The sequence below is a fragment of the Mastacembelus armatus genome, chromosome 2 (genome assembly GCF_900324485.2).
Source record: "Mastacembelus armatus chromosome 2, fMasArm1.2, whole genome shotgun sequence".
NCBI classification, from domain to species: domain Eukaryota; kingdom Metazoa; phylum Chordata; class Actinopteri; order Synbranchiformes; family Mastacembelidae; genus Mastacembelus; species Mastacembelus armatus.
This window is the reverse complement of record NC_046634.1, coordinates 132969-150612: the sequence shown is the minus strand read 5'-3', so window position 1 is coordinate 150612 and position 17644 is coordinate 132969. Positions and strand designations below refer to the sequence as shown.

The following is a 17644-nucleotide window of genomic DNA, read 5'->3' as shown; positions in this document are numbered from 1 at the left end:
GCTGTGAGGCAACAGTGCTGTCATAGATACTTCGGTATAATCCTGAAACCCAAACATTTCTCTACCTGGCCGTCAGGAACCCTGTCTATTGGGTTCCAAGTCCCTCCTTGTTCATTTCTTCTGTGGTGCCGTCTTGGCCACTCATTTCTGCTGTCCCCTTTTGTACGGTTCTCCTGTGTGTGTGTTTTTTTTCCTTGGTTGTTCTTGATTGTCAGATTGTGGGTGAATAAACGGAGGTTGGTTCCAAACGGAATTCCCAGATCGGCACAACACAGATGCCCACTGGTTACTTGTGGGCAAATAACAGTAGCACAGTAATCCTAAATGTTAGGTGGCAACCTTCAAGTGTTTTTTTTTTCAAATGAGACCAAAAACCATCCATTTACGTTTTATTTTCAACACCGCTGTTTGTTGAAAAAATGTAAATGTAAATGTTCCTTTGGAGGTTAAAAATAGAGACAGTAAATATATTCTTGTTATATCCGTGACGATATCCATCCATCCAATTTCCATCCAATTTGTCCAGGGCCAGGTCCGGGGGGCCATAGCCCTAAGAACAGATGCCCAGACTTCCCTCTCCCCAGACACTTCCTTCAGCTCTTTTGGGGGCATAGAGAAGTGTTCCTGGGCCAAATGTGAGACATAGTCCCTCCAGCGTGTCTTGGGTCTTCCCCATGGCCTCCTTTCAGAGGGACATGCCTGGAACACCTCCCCAGAGAGGTGTCCAGGGGGCATCCCAAACAGATGCACGAGCCATCTTAGCTGGCCCCTCCCATTGTGGAGGAGCAGTGTCTCTACTCTGAGCTCCTTCGGGGTGACCAAACTCCTCACCTCTAATGGATTGCCCAGCCACCATTGGGAGAAAACTCATTTTGGCTTGTATCCGAGATCTTGCCCTTTCGGTCATGACCCAGAACTCATGACCATAGGTGACAGTAGGAACATTGATTGACCGGTAAATTTGCCTTTCGGATCAGCTCCTTCTTCACCACTATGCACGATACATTTGTGTATCTCACGCTCCCTCCTTCCCTCACTACCCCAAGATACTTAAACTCCTCCACTTGAGGCAGGATCTCTCCTCAAACCCAGAGAGGGCAAGCCAACTTTTTCCAGTTGAGAACCTTGAAAATAATTATTAATAATTACTATTTTATGTAGATTGAAATTTAATGGTAGGCCTACTAGTTTTCTAAACTCTATACAGACAAGTAATAAATGATCAATATGAGGTTACAGGAAATCATCTGAAAATCAAGAGAAAAAAAGCATAAATCAGATAAAACATGGACAGGGTAGAATTACAACAGAAAAATACTGCATATATTCAGAGAATTTAAAACGCAACAATTCAAAAATGAAAGGATATTAGCACAAAATGAAGTTTCTTATAGTCTTCACCCTAGGAGTTTTTCTTTCCACAAAATCTGTTCACAATGATGTGAAACGTATCTTGCATGTGGACAACATATGTGTGCATTTACAGTTGGGTAGTCACTAGTCTTAGATAGCACTCTTGGCGTTGATACAATTTAAGATAATACTATACCACTGGAAAAGTGAAAACGCTCACGTTCATGCTAATCTAGAACTCCTAGTCCAGTAGTCCCTGGTCCTCGAGTGCTACTGTCTTGCTTGTTTCCTAGCTATCCCTGCCCTATCCACTGCTGATTACCTGTATCAGGTCTGTTCAGCCAATCAGAAACTGGAAGGGCAAGGATAGTTGGAAAACCTGCAGGACAGTAGCTCTCGAGGACCTGGGTTTGAGACCCCTGTCGTAGTGTAACACAAGGGATTTACTTTTGTACATTTCGACTATTAGTATCAATAGAAGTGCGATTTATACACCAAAGTGAATTCTACATGTTTTTTTCTGTTCAACAAGGCTGTTTTTGGAGAAGTGACTTATACTCCTGTGCGACTTATAATCTGGAAAATACGGTACCTGTGGACTTGTAGACCCTGAGGATTACATTCCTGGTACATTTTGAAGAACTTTTAGATAATACAATAAGCAAGACTTTATTATTTTATGTTTTAGTTTTTGAATAAATCGTAATAATTAATTTTACAAACTGTTCCACCAAGAGGTTCCTAGATTTCTAATCAGAGTCCTAGTTTTCTGGTATTCGCATCATACGATGAGAGCACAATGGGTCAATTCTTTATTTGGTCCTTTTCCTGTGAGTAACACGGTTTGACTAGTTCGTGTTTCGTCTCGCTTTCTTTTGGGTATTTATATGGCCGACCAGTACGTGCCGTGGATTTTTGGGACAAAAATGTATGGTTGGGTGTTCTCTAAAAACCACCTTATGTATAGTGTTGCCGTTAAATACCCCCTTTCCACCAATACGAACTAGGTGCTAGTTTGGAGCTGGTTCAACTTCTAAGTACCGATTTGCTTTTCCACAGTGTGTAGGTGAGCTAATGCAAATGTTAGTATCTACACTGCATTGTTATTTTCAAATTCCTAGTCCTATGACATTCTTCCTGTCTCCCCAAAATTCAGTCTCATTCAAACCTACTCACCCTGGTCTCCTCATGTCTCGCTCTTGGTTCCTGTTTCCACGCCATACCACTTACCCCTGGACTCCTTGCAACTTCCTTCTGGTTCCCTGTAGCTACGTGACTCAACTTACCCTGGTCTCTTCCTGCCTAACTCCTCCGCCACACCAATCAACTCACCTTAGATTCCACGTGCTCCTCTTCTGGAAAATACTCAACACCATCCACCTGTCTATGTAAAGGCCGGCCTTCACACAGTGCTTGTTTAACTCTAGAGAACCCACTTTTTGTGCTTTGAAAATCCCATTAATGGATTCAGCTCTTGCTGATCACGATAATGCCACCTTCAATTCCTGACATGAGTGGTTCTTACTTCTACATCAGCAGAGAGTTGGTGCCAAGCAAGAACCAGATTTCCCTGGCTCCAGAGCAAGTTTCTTGGATGTAAAACTAGGTCAGAATTAGGAACTGGTTCCGAACCAGCATTAGAACCGCCTTGGTGGAAAAGTTAGATGCACGTGCTGACATGTTGGTCAGCAAATTTAGGATGTGACACTGACAGTGAACACTTTTCAATGAAATCACTGCAGAAAAGGTGGCATCCAGAGACTCACGGTGATCTATAATAAGAGCACAAGGCTGTTTAGAGCTTTTTGGAAGATGCTCCTCCTGCTCTACCTGCACTGAGGAAGTTGAGAATTTCTATGGAATTCAAATGAAATGAAACCTCTAACTAACAGCCTAACTTTAAACAGTGTATCTGTATATTGACTGGATGCAAAAAGTTCCCTCAAGTCAAGAGCATTCCATCAATGTCATTACACACAGTAATCTATTATGGAATGCAATGGATGTATATCAGGACGCTGACAAAAGCAACCTGAAGAAAGGGTTCTTGAGGTCCAGGATGTTTCCAGATCTGAAGCCCGATTGGTCCACTGTGGCTGTGATGTGGATGTCATAGCTCTGCCTGGAATGTGAAAAAGTAAAAAAGGGATGATAAGTTAAATGTAAATTCTTAGACTAACCTGGAATAGATGTGAAGAGATGAAACACTGTAAAAATAACAGGAAGTAGAAAATACATGAGTAAATTTGGATACATTTAAAAACATGGGAAACCACAAACATAAGGACAGTTTCAACCGATTTTTGTCATTATAATCTTCCGAATGCACACATTAGACGATTCGACCGGACCAAAATCGAGCATAAAATCTTCAAGAGTATAGCCACCCAAAAACATCTGGAGGAAACTGTACTTACGCTACATTTTTTATTCTGTCCACAGGCCGTAACTACAGCATTGGCACAAGTGGATCAGTGAGCTGTCTAGTCCAGAGACCAGGGAGAATGCCTTCCTGGAGCTCAGCAAGAAGAGGGAATCTGTACGATGCTTTGGCATTCTTGTGGCAAAATCTGTTGCGACAAGCTTTGAATCGGGTCACGCCCGAATTCAAGGCCCAAATCACCTAGTATGTGACCAGTCTGAAGTTACATCTGGATCCTAAGTCTTGTTCCACCCTCTGTTATGTTTGTGATTCACATTTGGAGGTCAAAGCTTCGGGTAGGCGCAAAAGCTTACCTGTTGTTAGAGGCCAGCAGGACAGTCCCAGACAGAGTTTGTCCCAGCTTAGCGAAGAGTGGTGTCTGAAGCAGACATCTGACCTGATACCAGCGGGTCAGGGGCTCAGTGGGAGCTGTTGAGAGCCACACTGTTGACCTGCAGGGAGGAAGGGGGAATGAAGAATTAACAAGATACCATAATAATACATTATAATTCAAGTGAATATTTGACGTTGAGGGATTCGTGATGAGCTCGAATCACTCAGAAGTAAGCCACTTGGTGTGGAAGTCTCCCTCTTACTTGGATCCCCGATAAGCTACATCAAACCAGAAGGCGAGTCCGTGGACCAGACCGGACTGCAACAGTGTAAACACAAATGGAATTTCCATTCTGGAAAAAAATGCAAAGTCATACAAGGAAGGGGTTCCCTTGTCTCAGAAACGTCAGCGGGATCTAACACTAAAATATGGCACCTCTTTGAAGGAATGCAACCTCAGGTCCTCCTAAAAGATTTTAAAACTTGTTAAGTGACTTGGATAACCTGTGCAAATCCTCTTGTTTAGCCTCCATGAAGTTGATGCAGTGCTTGACAGACCTGGCCATTAGGATGTGCACATCAAACGTGTCCTGAAAAAGACACAAAATAAAGAATCTGAGTTGACAATAGATAGACAGATGTTTGACGAGTTTAGGTGTTTTCAGGCAGAACAGTTCTGGGGACTCAGTTCTAGGAACTATCCTACTTAGGTATGGACCCAAGAACTACAGACCTTAAGGGTCTTCTTTCCTGTTCACATTCACATCAGGAGTAGGAACATTGACTCACTCATGGTTCCTATTGTACCGAAAAAGTCCCTACTCTAAAGTATGAAGTAAAAAAGTCGCTAAAAACAGAACTGTTCTCAGTTCTGCAAACAAACCAAAAGAGTAAATTCTTCTAAACGTTCTAAGAACTTCCAAAAAGTTCCTCTGGTGTGAAAGCACCTATTGGTGCTGTTTACAGGGAGGGAATGAGCAGAGTTTATATTTTGAGGAAGCTCAGATCTTTCAATGTATGCAGCGAGATGGTGGAGATATACCAGTCCGCAGTAGCGAGTGCCACCTGCTATGCTGTAGACTGCTGGGGTAGCGGCATCAGTGCTAGCAGATACTGGCAGGATGAACAAAAGGCACTTTTGGACCGGAGGAACCTTTTTGTAGTTCTTAGAACCTTCGTAGGAAGTTCCCCTTTTTTGTGTGTGCACACCGCAGGAAGTGAGAACTGTAATAGTTCTTAGAATGCTGTTTTTGGAGACTGTGTTTGGAGGTACTTCTCAGGTAGGTACTTTTCAGTACAATCAAAATCACAAGTGGGCATGTGTTTATTTTCAAAAGTTAATTTTTGTAAAGTAAACAACAGCTTTTGGCACGGAAAAAACTCACTGAAATTAACTAGCACCAAAGTCCAGGCTGCCTACACGATGGATAAAATCCAGGAGATTTAGATTAATCAAAACAATACATGAAAATTTTTACTAGCTTTGTTTATAAATGTTGTGCAGAAGTCACGTCACTATAGCAACCATCAGCCGGCTTATGTTACTCCAACGTTACTGGTGGTGTGAACAGAAAAAATTCCCTTAAAGTCTGTAGTTATTGGGTCTGTTCCTCAGTGGGGTAGTTCTCAGAGTCCTTAGAACTGTTTGTTTTAAAAGCATCTAGTGTCGGAACCACAGTCGATGATGTTAATGGGTCTGATTACTGTTTTTGACGTCCTGAAGTTGGAGGTCATTGCTAACCTTTGTGATTTTTACACAACTTAAACATTTAGTTGACTGATTAGATGCCTTCTGATAAAAGTATTATACAGTAAATGCAGTTTTGATACACCTTACCACTATAGGCCTCCTGAAAAACTCATCCACCGCAGCACTGTGAAGAGCACTCAGGTTAACACCATAGAAGTTCCTCTGCTGCCTGAAGAAAGAAAAATAAAGAAGAAATAGTTTATAACACTGTTGACCGTGTAAAGTCATAAGGCGCTTCTAGACCAAACAGTTCTAGGGACTCACTTCTAGGAACTACCCCACTGAGGATCAAGAACTACAGACCTTAATGGCCTTTTTTTCTGTTCACGTTAAGACCACCAGTAGGCACGTTGAATTAAAGTAAGCCAGCTGATGGTTTCAATAGCTACGTCACATTGGAACGCGGTTGGTGGTGCTGCAAGTACCTACTCTAAAGTAGGCGCTAAAAAAGTCCCCCAAAACAGAATTCTAAGAACTATTACAGTTCTCGTTTCCTGTGATATGCACACACCAAAAAGGGGAACTTCATCCGAAGGTTCTAAGAACTAAGAAAAGATTCCTCTGGTCCAAAAGTGACTACTGATACGTTTGGGGAGCAAATGCTAGCCTGTCTGGTCCAATCCTGCAGAAGACCTACAGCAGCACAAACTACCAAACATTTTAATCCTGGCTATGATGGACTGGTGTTAAGAACACAAACCGAATCTGTGCATGGGGCTGTTTGATCAGAGTGCCCATACTGACCTCTATGACGACACCAAAAGCACATAAAACAAACACGCTAGCATCAGAACTGGACCGTGAAGCACTGGAAGAAGGTGACCTGGCCTGGCACGTTGATGCTTACATGTACCGACATCCTTTGTATGCTTTTCTCTTTATTCCAATGGCAGTACATCAGTCTTACTTTTGGGCACATAAAATGAACTACTAAACCCTCAGAACAAACCAAAACCCTTATTACTTGTTGTCTAGCTTTTACTAGCTGGAATTTTACTTGTTGTCATGCCTAGCTTACATTCTTTCCAGGCTAATTTGGACAATAGTTAGTATAATTAGAAATGTGACTTACACACCAAAGTGACTTGTAAATGTTTTTTTTCTGTTGAACAAGACTGTTTTTTAATATTCTGGCACCACTTATATTACAGAAAATACGGTAGTATTATTCCATAAGAATTTGCAGTTTTGTATGAATTGCAATGTTGAAAATAAATTCCATTGGTGTTTGGAAGCAAAAGACGTACGTGTGTGTGTGTGTGTGTGTGAGATGGGGGATGATGCAGACCATAAAACCATTTTTGAAAATCTTGAAATGTAAGTACTTTTATGCAGAAACTACTAGCTTCAAACCAAATGTATCGGCCAACAAAAAGTCCCTATCAGTCAAATTTTTTGTTCAGTATGAGTCAGGATTGGACTGAACCTGAGCGTTTTCCACTCAACAGGAAACATGCCTGACTGAGGTTAAGCAGTGTGAATGCTCGCGTGTGTGTGCGTGTGAGGGAGGTAGAGAGAAAATGGGAGCCAGTGTGTTTGTGTCCTCATGCATGGATTTAGGCCTGTTCGTGCTTGTGTATGTGTGTGTGTGTGTGGGTTTTGAGACCAGAAACTGGCTTGTGTGTAGTGTTCGAAGTAGAGCTGCTCATCAGTGAAGGGAGCCAGATGAATATCACCAAAGGATGGAAACATTAAACCTGGGAAAGAGAGAGAGAATGATAGAGAGACACAGAATGAGTATGAGAAAGACAGACTGTGAATAAAGATTATTAGATGGACATTAACCCTTTAAAAACCTTTTTTGAAACCTTTTGCAGGCTGTGACATTACCATAATTCTGAAAAAAATTTAAATTGCACTTGAAACTGGGCGACCCGAACTTTGCGCCAATATAACATATATTACGGCAAACTTTTGTCTTCCCCCTGAGAATTTCAGTGACGCTGTAAAAAAAAAAAAATATATATATCTGTATTGAGTTGATCGAGGTCAGATCACATTTCCGCTACAAACCTAAGTTTGTTCAGGACCAGACCAAGACCACATCAAGAAAAAAGGACTTGGCTCTAGTTATTTTTGGTCCACACCCGATTGCTGTGTTCAGACATACCCAAACGCATCACACCAAGGGAGTGGGTGGGTGTGGAGGGGACAAAAACAAAAAAGCTGTGAAAAAACCAGTAAAGTCCAGGTGTCGTTTTGGACTCTAAACCCACATTTTGATGCTTATATCTATAAAAACACCACAAAGATAAGACCTGAGTTGTAATAAACTGGACTCATCATTCAGCCTGACGTTTCTCCCTTCCTACCGTTGGGTTTGAGCCATCTGCGAGCATACAGAAAGCTCTCCATGAGTCTCTCATTGAGCAGCATGTAACCTAACGGCTCAGAGACGATGACGTCCACCATGTCGGGGCAGCTGACCTCCTCCACTTCCCCCTCCAGGACCCTGACCCGCTCGGACAAACTGTTGCTCTCGATCAGGGTCTGCACAGGAGAGCGAAAACATTATTTGTGGGAAATTATAAACTGTAAAATTAAAAGGAAACTCATCCAGATAAGATAAGATTTTGGATTTATTATGTATGTTCACTATAAAAGGCAGCTGTAATCCACATATATCGGTCCGACCTCTGTACTGTGTGTATCAGCACCTCCCTACAACCCGTATCCTTACTAGACTGTGGGCCAGATGTTGCCGCAACCCATTAACTCCCCAGAATGCCACGCTCTGCATTTGACGTATGTACTGTATGTGTGTGTGCCTGTGCTGTCTAGTCCAGTGCATTGCTGTGGTTTCTCTTTAGTCTCTAGCGTGCACGTTTCAACTCTAACGCTGTTGGAAAAGGATAATATGAGAAATTTGAGGATGACAGATTCAGATGTACTGACCTGTGTATACTTGGCCATAGGGCTGGACTCCACAGCATACACTTTGTTGGCTCCAGCCTGGACTGCAAAGAAAGACAAAATACCAGACCCACAACACACATCCAGGACCACCTAGAGAGAAGTAAATAGAGAGAAGGGACTAGGTATGGCTGTTTCTATCTTAGCCTAATCCTTTAAATACTGTACATACAAGAATGAGATTTTGTTATAATGTCAAATTCAAATTTTAAAAAGTAGGAAATCGCTCCTAAATGGCCAAAAATTCTCAGTAACGCAATTTTGGTCGTACTTTTAGGAGTAGGAATAAAAGTAACTTATCAGGATTCTTAAAACAGAAACCTGCTCTCAACCAAAATATAGGAGAGTTCTGGAGGAGTTGCCAGGAGTTGGCATTCAGGCAAAGACATGCATTGAGAGACGTTTCCGTTTCCGTTCCATTTGTTGGTTTCGAATTGTTGGTTTCCATGGAATTCTTGGCGCCATCAATGGCACATGCGTTAAAACTGTCCCCCCAACCACTGACGAGGAACCAAACACCTTCTGACTGTTAAGCTGAAAAGTGCCCCAGATTTTGCCATTTAAGTTTTCCAGTCGCAAACAGATGTCAACCTCTAAAAAACTACAGCATATACCACTATATAGTCTGGAATTGTTGCTCTTTGTGTCAGCTGATTTCATTTCCAATTAACATTCACACCTTGCTGGACCCCGGCGTCAGAGTAATTACATATTTTTCGCATTTGCAAATTTCTGTGTTTTCCTTGCCCAGACTTGCTCTAAGATTGGTCCTTAATCACTCTTAAGCCAAGACTCCAGGCTTAAAGTTCTTAAGCTAAGTTAGGGGCTCCCTAAGAGGATTCCTTTTTCCATATTTATGAATATGGCCCGTTGTTTACTTTGCATTTGCATCACAACATATATGACACCATTAGTCTACTGAGCAGATTTTAAATTCCAACCATATAAGTCTTGTTTTTGAAGTTCTGCCCACTGTATTTGTGGGTTATAATAACACACTATAGCCACTTAGGTACGGTGGCCCCTAAGGTCAAACCAGGTACCATGAAAGTAAAAACCACAAACATTAAGGAAATGCACTGCAAATCCAAAATATCACATAAAAGTCAAAGCTCAGGATTGGAATTTAGAACTATTCCAGGTTAGAACCACAGCCATGTTTTTCTGAGATCTGGTTCCAACCTCTGAGGTTATCAGTTCCTTTTGTTGATGCTTATTATGCTTATGCTGATGCATCTTATGCATTTCAAAAAGTAATATGTCATGACCTCACACTCTGCATCTACACTGCTGGAAAAGCGGTGTGGCGTAGTTCTCTGATGAAGGCCACAAGCCGAAACACGTTTGTGCAGAACTACAATTGAACTACAATTGTTGATGGAGATTTTACCTCTTGAAGTCTCGAGTGAGTTCTCACCTTGTCTCTGAAGTCAGTCTCGTTGACTAAAATGGCTCTCTGATAGGTGGCAGTCCTGAGGTAGTCCTGAAGCAGGCTTTGCTGTTCGGTCAGACAGCTGTGGAACTTCACACACACAACATTCAACTGTTTGGTTTCTAGTTCTCTTCAAACAGTGAAAAATACTGAGTGTCTTACCTTGAAGCCTTGTGCAAGGGGGTTTTCGGTAATATCAGGATATCTTCGAGTTGGTCTTTGGCTGCCTGCGTCCTCACTTCCTCTGTTATTTTTGTCCGTGCAACCTTTAGGAGTCTCTTTGTCGTTCCCTTTCTTCAGTAACTGCTGAAAGGTCTTCATATCTGGAGGACCAAAGGTACACAAGAGGACACACATGCGTGAGCTCCAGACAAACTAACCAATCTTCCTGAGGATGAGTGGATAGCACGTTCCCATGTACTGTACAAACCGGTTGGAGTTTTGAAATGCAGCAGAAGGCTCTGCATGCCAACCGAAACCACGAAGGACTGAAGTCCAACCTGGCAGTAGTCCATCTCTTTGGAAACTGGAAACTGAAAGACTGATGCTCTCTTTCCTAAAAAACAACAACAAAAAAAACATATAAACCAGACAAGTCTAAGATATTCATCTGTCCAACACTTTCGTTTATCACCAAACCCTGCTCACCATCCTGTACAGTGAGCTGCTGAGCCTCCAGCTCCGTGGTGAGAAGCACAGTGAACTCCTGCTCGGCTCTCCATCTGCACACGCTGACATGCTGCTCTCTGCTCGTATCCTCCTGGACCAGGACCTCCTCCAGAACCCAACCAGACAAACAACAAGGTTTTGTATTAAATCAGAGTTTGCCAGACTTTTGAACCCGTAAAGCCTGATTCCAATAATTGCATCCCCGTTTCCATCACTTGCGTCTTTTCACAGAAAATTCCTTTACTATTGTGAGATTGTAATATTTTGGGACTTTACAGTATTTTACTGGCAATCTATCTGTATGAATATTATTATTATTATTATTTTTATAGTGTACTAAAACCACTAGAGCAGCATTTTAAAAACCAGATTACAGTGAGAAAGCAAGGTAGAAAACTGAATTTGCAGTACTGTGTAAACATTTAATCCTTTTCTAACAATCAGGGATCAGGTTTCTCCCTTACCAGTCATGTTTAATCAATATTTTTATTAACATGAATTTGTATCAGAGTCGGGTTCTCCTGCTGAAATCCGGAGTTGGCTGCTGGAAAGAATTTGTGTTCCTGCCAAATTCAACTTGGGACAGTTCAGTACAGCATAAAGGAGATGAAACGTAAGCGTGAGCGCGCCCCCTGCAGCCTCCAGCATTACCTCCTCCTCCACGCGTGTCTCCAAGTGCTCCCCCTCATCCCTCACCGCCTCCTCCTCCTCCTGCAGAGTGAAGATGGTGACGGGGAAAGCCGATGGCTCCTCGCTCCTCTCCTCCATTCTGCTCCTCGTCGTGCGACGGCAAGCTGCTCTTTTGGGGAGGAAGGGTGGAAGGAGGAGGATAGAACCTGGGGGGTGGGGTTGGGGGTTGAGGAAAAAGGGGAGGAGAATTGGAGAAAGGAATGGGGGGACAAGGGTGGGACAAAAGTAGTGCTAAATCCAGAACATCTGGCTAAGGTTTGAAAGGGTTACACAGATAAATTTATTGGACCAGGTAAATTGGAACAGCATAGATTATCTAGTGTATATGAATTATGTACTGTAGGTATAAACAATATACAAAATAAACATATATATATATATATATATATACTATATATAGTACAGTAGTACAGTACAGTACAGTAGTACTATATATATATATAGTATATATATATATATGAATCAATATATGTATATATATATATATATATATATATATATATATATATATATATATTGTTGTTCTTATGTCACTGACCTGTAAAACCTTACAGCTGCACCAGAAACTGACAAAATATGGCTGGCAAAGTACTTTGGTTAACGTTCTTGTTCTGGTTCGCTCGTTTGTAAGATATTTACCAAAGCAACAGGAACCCCAGGTCAGAGGTTAACAGCAGGTTCTGACTGAAATAAAGCATCGATTTTTTTTAAACTATCAAACTCAAACAAGCAGGTTACACACCAAGATTCACAGGTTACACACCAAGATTCACAGGAAATGTCCACAGATCACTAAACACAAACTGAGTTTCAGCAGGGTATTGGGTCGGACAGTATTACTAGTCTAGTACACTGTTAAGGGTACTATTTTAAGACAAGTAATTTCTACTGCTCATTGGTACTAATCATATGCTTCTAGCCGAGCCTTTAAGTATTATTTAAGTATACTTCTTTTGATGTAAGACTTGTAAGTACTGGCCTGGACAGGAAACTATGACAACTGCATACTGCGTAAGTATGTTAAAACTGTTAACTGTTAACTTTAACTTTTAAGCCAAGCATACTTAATTATGAGTACAGAGCGAATATGCTACATTTTTCTGTATACTTGTCAATATAAGCCAAGTATACTTGATTAAAAGTACAAGTACAGGGGGGTGAAAATGCTTTAACTTTTATATATACTTTTCGATATGAGGCAAGTATACTTTATTATGAGTACAGGGTGAATATACTGCATTTTTTCTGTATACTTGTGAACATAAGCCAAGAATACTTGATTATGAGTATATATACAGGGTGAATATACTTTGAATTTTCTGTATACTTGTCAATACAAGCTAAGTATAGATGATAAAAAGTACAAGTACAGGGTGAATATACTTTAACCTTTATATATATACTTTTCAATATATATTCACGTTTTGGACATAGCAGTTGGTGGTGTTGTGTAAGATATGGTCTTGTTGTGAAATTTTCTTCCTGTTGCAGCCATTCCTGCCTCCACCTAGACCAGAAACAGGACAGGTAGGAACAACTACAAACATCGTACACCCGGTTGAAGTGATGAACATGGGCTCCTTACACATCACAGTCCGTCTGTCGCCTCCCCGCCATGTTCAAAACTGATCAATCAGAGCAGAATATTCATGTGTTTTCACTGAAGAGGGTAAACAGATTTCCCTTCACAATAAAAGCATTCTCTGTGTTTAATAGGAAACAGCAACAGATGTTAAAAGGAAAGTGGAACACAGAAACAGGTGGAAACAGGAACATGACATGAACGTGTCTGAACAATGCAAATTCATCCTGAGGCATTTTGGGACCAGAGGAAAAGTCAGTGACATAAATGATGTGCTTTCATGTCTTGAGCACTCAGGTTAACCCGTTTTGTGTGTTTAATGACACTAATGACATTTTCAGTCAAACTGAGTCAATGTGAGTCACAGAGTGAAGGTTCCTGCAGCATCCTGTGTGCTGCTGCTTCATGGATCCATCTAGTGGCCTGACGGTAGAGGTGCAGCAGCTGTTGGCAGCTTCCTGTGCCTCACACTGCTGTCTGACTGGACTCAGTCCCTCTAATGACAGCAAATAAATCAAAAATAACAGCGGTGCAAGAATGGAGTCTTGAGGAACCCCATACATAAAAGGTGCAGTGGATGAATGTTTTTCCCCTGGTTATAGAAAAAGATCCTTCCATCCATTATCTATACCCGCATATTCCTAAGCAGGGTCACGGGGATCTCCTGGAGCCTATTCCAGCTCTCTTTGGGTGAAAGGCAGGGTACACCCTGGACAGGTTACAGAAAAAAGATCTGTTCAGCAAATAAGAACAAACTCACACAAGGTCTCAATTACAAAAACCAACAGTCTGAGCACTGCCTATTTAAAAATAACTGTAACACCAAGGGTCTGACAGTGTTTAAAAGCTTGCACAGTGTCCAGCAAACAGAATTAAGCTTTCACGTCCTTTACCACATCGGTTAGGGCAGAAAGGGTCACATGAAGAAACTGTTTCATAAAAGTCCCACATTCCAAAGATACCAACACGGGGGAAGCAGAGTCCATGGACGTATGTAGTCCGTGTCTAGCAGATGTAACCATACGGACAAGGTGTGCAACAAATTCCTCAAGTTTCCAGAAAGAACAGGGACACCTGGGTTAAAAACAGCAGCTAGTTAATCATTTTCAAGAGGACCTTAGGGCCGCGACCACTGGATGAGATAATCCTTGATAAGTACTGAGACTTAAATCTTTAAAGTGCCTTAGATGCTGTATTTATTCTAATACGATCAGCAACAAAGTCCAGGGTCAGAATTGACAAACTGTGGCTTGAAAAAGGGAACGTGAATGTTGGACTCATTGACCTCCTCACAAAAGCATGTTTTTATCAGAGTAACTCTTGAAGTGTTCTGAAGGCCAAAAAACAGCTTTCTGGTTCTCTGTCTAATACACAGGAAAAGCCCCAGAAGGTCAGGAGTCATCTCAGGTATGTGGAGGGGAGGTGTGAGGAAAACCACACAACAGTCACATGAAGAAACCACACAGCTGAACATCCAAACCCACCCAGACACAGGGCTGGAAGCATCTGACACCAGGTCCTCATCCTATAGCCAGGTACGTGAGCTCCAACAGGTCTAACCAGTTATCAGTTATGAATTATCAGTTTTTCATCAAACAGAAGGGTCATTCCAGGTGTTTTTGCGAGATTTCATTTGAAGATTAGTTATATGCATGGTCATATGTGGTCAACCTTCACATCTTTAGACATGTATGATATGATATGAGATATGATTTCTGTCTAATATCTGACTCGTCAGTTTGACAGCTGGTGCAGGTAGTGCAGGTCTCCAGCTCTAAACAGGGTCTCAAGTCCAGTCAAACACAGTAGGAATGACTAAATGACGGAGTCAGTGTCTGTGTGGTGTCTTCAGATGAATCATGATGAAGCTGCTGAGTGTCTTCGTCCTGCTGAGTGTCCTCATGCTGCTGCTGCTTCCTGCAGGTCAGATGTTGATCACATTAACACGTGTTCTTTTGCTGCTGTGTCTGCTCAGTCTCCTGATGCACAGATTAAAACTGAATTAAAACACTTAGACACCTGAAACATTTTAATTTTTAAACTGTTTATTGGTGGAAAATCTGGAAAAGAAACCAAAAACTGCACCTGTCGGGTAAATGTGGTTCAGAGTTAATGTACTTCTGTTGATCAGTAATCAGATTTATTCATTTAAACTGATGCATCACAGAAAACAGTTGAGGTTTTCTCCTTGACTTTTGGAAACGGTTTTCTTCTGAAGCAGAGAGAAAAAGATTCCATGTTTAAATTCTGCTGCAGATGTTGAACCCTGAGGTTACTCTGATTCGTGTGTTTGCAGGACTGCCTGAAAGACAAGGGAAGCAGTCACTTTAGGTTTCACTGAGTTCACATAAGGTGGATCCAGATATTTCTCAGGAAAACATTTACAATCTTCCTACAGAAAATGCTGAAGCAGCGTAAAAACAAACAGAGCAAGTCTCTGCTTCACGTTTCTCTGACCAAAACCTTCGCAGACCAGAGAGTGTGTGAGCAGAGCAAGGTCTCACTCTGTCTCAGTTCCCACATCACCATTTCTCTTCAGTTGTATCATTTGAGATTTTAAATTTGGTGAATCGCATATAGAAAGTTTCCTTTGGAGTTTTTGACCTAGATTTGCTTGAGTTTCAGCCTCCATCCACACTGAAACAGAGCTTCTTTAAAACTGTGTGTTCCCGGAAACAGTCTTTATTAAACGTTGTTGAAAGCTCCTTGGTGAAATCAGTCCATTAAGGGTTGATGTCGTATTCTTACCGAAGTTTTCTGATGACGTGTTTCAGGTGCAGAGGAGGGCGGAGTCAACACAGGTGAAGGTGAGTGTCTGACCCTAGCTTAAGGGAAACAGAGTTTTAAAGGATCACACAGTATTTCTCTAAAAGTTCCAAGTAAAGCAGGAATATCAGGGATCAAAGTTCTGTGCAAACAAAAATCATTTATAAAATACATTAACAGTGACCGTCAGGAACCTGTGAAACGTTTAGATGACACACTTTTCACATCCACTACATAAACCTTTCCCTTTAAACCCACTTCAGTCCACTTTAGCTCACTTTAGTCCAATTTAGCCCACTTCAATTCCCTTGTCTACTTCAGATCACTTCGGCTCATTTCAGCTTACGTTAGACTAATTCAGCCCACTTCAGTCCACTTGAGCTCAATTTAGTCCAATTCAGACCACTTCAGTCCACTCCAGCCTACTTTAGCCCACTTCAGCTCACATCAACCCACTTCATGTCTTTGCAGAGGGAAGGCAGAAACGCAATGTCCCAAACTGGGCAATGACCTCCTCCGACTTCTTTGGCTGGGTGGAGGAGCTAAGGAGACACGCCGGCTATGACCAAATCCAGGACCTGGCCAGAACCTTCTGGGCTCATTTTCCATCCGCAGACCGACTCGGGTACGGAGGACACGAAGCAGACGAGTAGAAACACAGACAGGAAGCTGAGTGTCAGAGTTTTTCAAATCCACTTCCACACAGAAATTTGTGGCATTTTGAGGTTTTACCTGAGATTTGTGTAGCCAACATTTGCTCCAAGGTCCCAGGTTTGAAGCGACAGTCTTCTCCACCCAGCAGCTGTGAAGTGGATGCTGATTGATTCAAGCATAAAACAGTGACAGTAAATTCAGTTGTCAATGTGAATTGGAAAAAGGAAAGTGAATAAACCGCAACTTTGTTTTGCTCACGACAATTTCTGGCTGATTGTCTTTTATTCACTTCATTTCCCATCAGACTTTTCAGTGAATAAATTAACACTGATCTAACAGCGATTACAGTGCTCTGTTTTTTTTGTTTGTTTTTTTAGCTCCTCTGGCCTGAGTGAACAACTGAAGCCGAGTCCAGTTTTACTCAGGTCGGATTTGGGGCTGGATCTGGTTAGTCAGGTGTAGGTTTATTCAGGTCTTACCTGCTGACAGACATGAAGTGGACACTGGTACAAACTGGTCAAGCGTGTCCAGCTCTCACCTTACATCCGTGTTCAGAACCGTCGCATCTGCAGGAACATGAATCTGGATGTGGAATAAAGTCAGATGGAGCAGAAACAGATGAACAGATGTGAGTGAACAGCGCCGTCCAGCGGTCACAGTGAGGAACTGCAGCTCTCTCCATATTAATACACATATTAATAATAATACACACACTGACATGGACTTGGAATATTATTCAAACTATTACTGATCCTCAGCTGTCTCCATCACTGATCAATACTGATGACTGACTTAGTTTCAGTTACTGACATTTGGACCCTGGATTTTTCGTATCGATAAACCCATTTTAGTTGTGCACAGTTGCCATGGTTACAGTTGTGGTGACACACGTGTAGCAGCATCTGGATTTACTCACGGGTCTGGTAAAATCCCGTTCCCTGGGCTCAACTGGAGAATCTAGAGGGAGATCGAGACACAAAAGGCACTAATTTCTGAAAGAAACAAAAATTTAATCCGGGTCCACAGCAGCGAACTACAGATATACCAGAAATGTGGTCGTGCTGCTGAAAATCTATCAAC

General features: G+C 41.8%; 2 protein-coding genes and 1 long non-coding RNA gene across 4 annotated transcripts; 1 reads left to right on the top strand and 2 right to left on the bottom strand.

Moving 5' to 3' along the window:
- Positions 1-3363: 3363 nt before the first annotated feature.
- carm1l (coactivator-associated arginine methyltransferase 1, like) lies at positions 3364-11640 on the bottom strand. The gene is made up of 13 exons (XM_026301927.1): positions 11524-11640; positions 10852-10978; positions 10634-10759; positions 10374-10526; positions 10189-10331; positions 8754-8864; positions 8171-8348; positions 7465-7555; positions 5946-6027; positions 4613-4698; positions 4372-4461; positions 4090-4227; positions 3364-3475 (listed from the first exon to the last, which is right to left on the bottom strand). The coding sequence occupies exons 1-13, from the start codon at positions 11638-11640 to the stop codon at positions 3364-3366; spliced, it is 1554 nt and encodes a 517-aa protein (XP_026157712.1).
- Positions 11641-14572: 2932 nt separating this feature from the next.
- Positions 14573-16573, top strand: otos2 (otospiralin 2). Its single transcript, XM_026301564.2, has 4 exons — positions 14573-14679; positions 14997-15067; positions 15919-15951; positions 16382-16573. Exons 2-4 carry the CDS (start codon positions 15004-15006, stop codon positions 16561-16563), a joined length of 279 nt encoding a protein of 92 aa, XP_026157349.1. The 5' UTR covers positions 14573-14679; positions 14997-15003; the 3' UTR covers positions 16564-16573.
- On the bottom strand, positions 14669-17607 carry LOC113127194 (uncharacterized). Of its 2 annotated transcripts, XR_003295396.2 has the most exons (5): positions 17481-17607; positions 17044-17146; positions 15893-16726; positions 15230-15446; positions 14669-15123 (listed from the first exon to the last, which is right to left on the bottom strand). It is a non-coding gene; the product is annotated as an uncharacterized LOC113127194 (long non-coding RNA). The 2 variants fall into 2 exon arrangements; XR_003295395.2 differs by having other exon boundaries at positions 15230-16726.
- Between the last annotated feature and the right edge of the window lie 37 nt (positions 17608-17644).

Excerpts from the sequence above, each read along its gene's own strand:
- otos2 (XM_026301564.2), top strand. The coding sequence starts at position 15,004 with ATGATGAAGCTGCTGAGTGTCTTCGTCCTGCTGAGTGTCCTCATGCTG. Across the intron at positions 15,068-15,918 it reads GCTGCTGCTGCTTCCTGCAG|GTGCAGAGGAGGGCGGAGTC; the intron begins GTCAGATGTTGA and ends GACGTGTTTCAG. Across the intron at positions 15,952-16,381 it reads CGGAGTCAACACAGGTGAAG|AGGGAAGGCAGAAACGCAAT; the intron begins GTGAGTGTCTGA and ends ATGTCTTTGCAG.
- carm1l (XM_026301927.1), bottom strand. The coding sequence starts at position 11,640 with ATGGAGGAGAGGAGCGAGGAGCCATCGGCTTTCCCCGTCACCATCTTC. Across the intron at positions 10,332-10,373 it reads CGAAAACCCCCTTGCACAAG|AACTAGAAACCAAACAGTTG; the intron begins GCTTCAAGGTAA and ends CTGTTTGAAGAG. Across the intron at positions 3,476-4,089 it reads CTGCTGGCCTCTAACAACAG|GCAGAGCTATGACATCCACA; the intron begins GTAAGCTTTTGC and ends TTCACATTCCAG.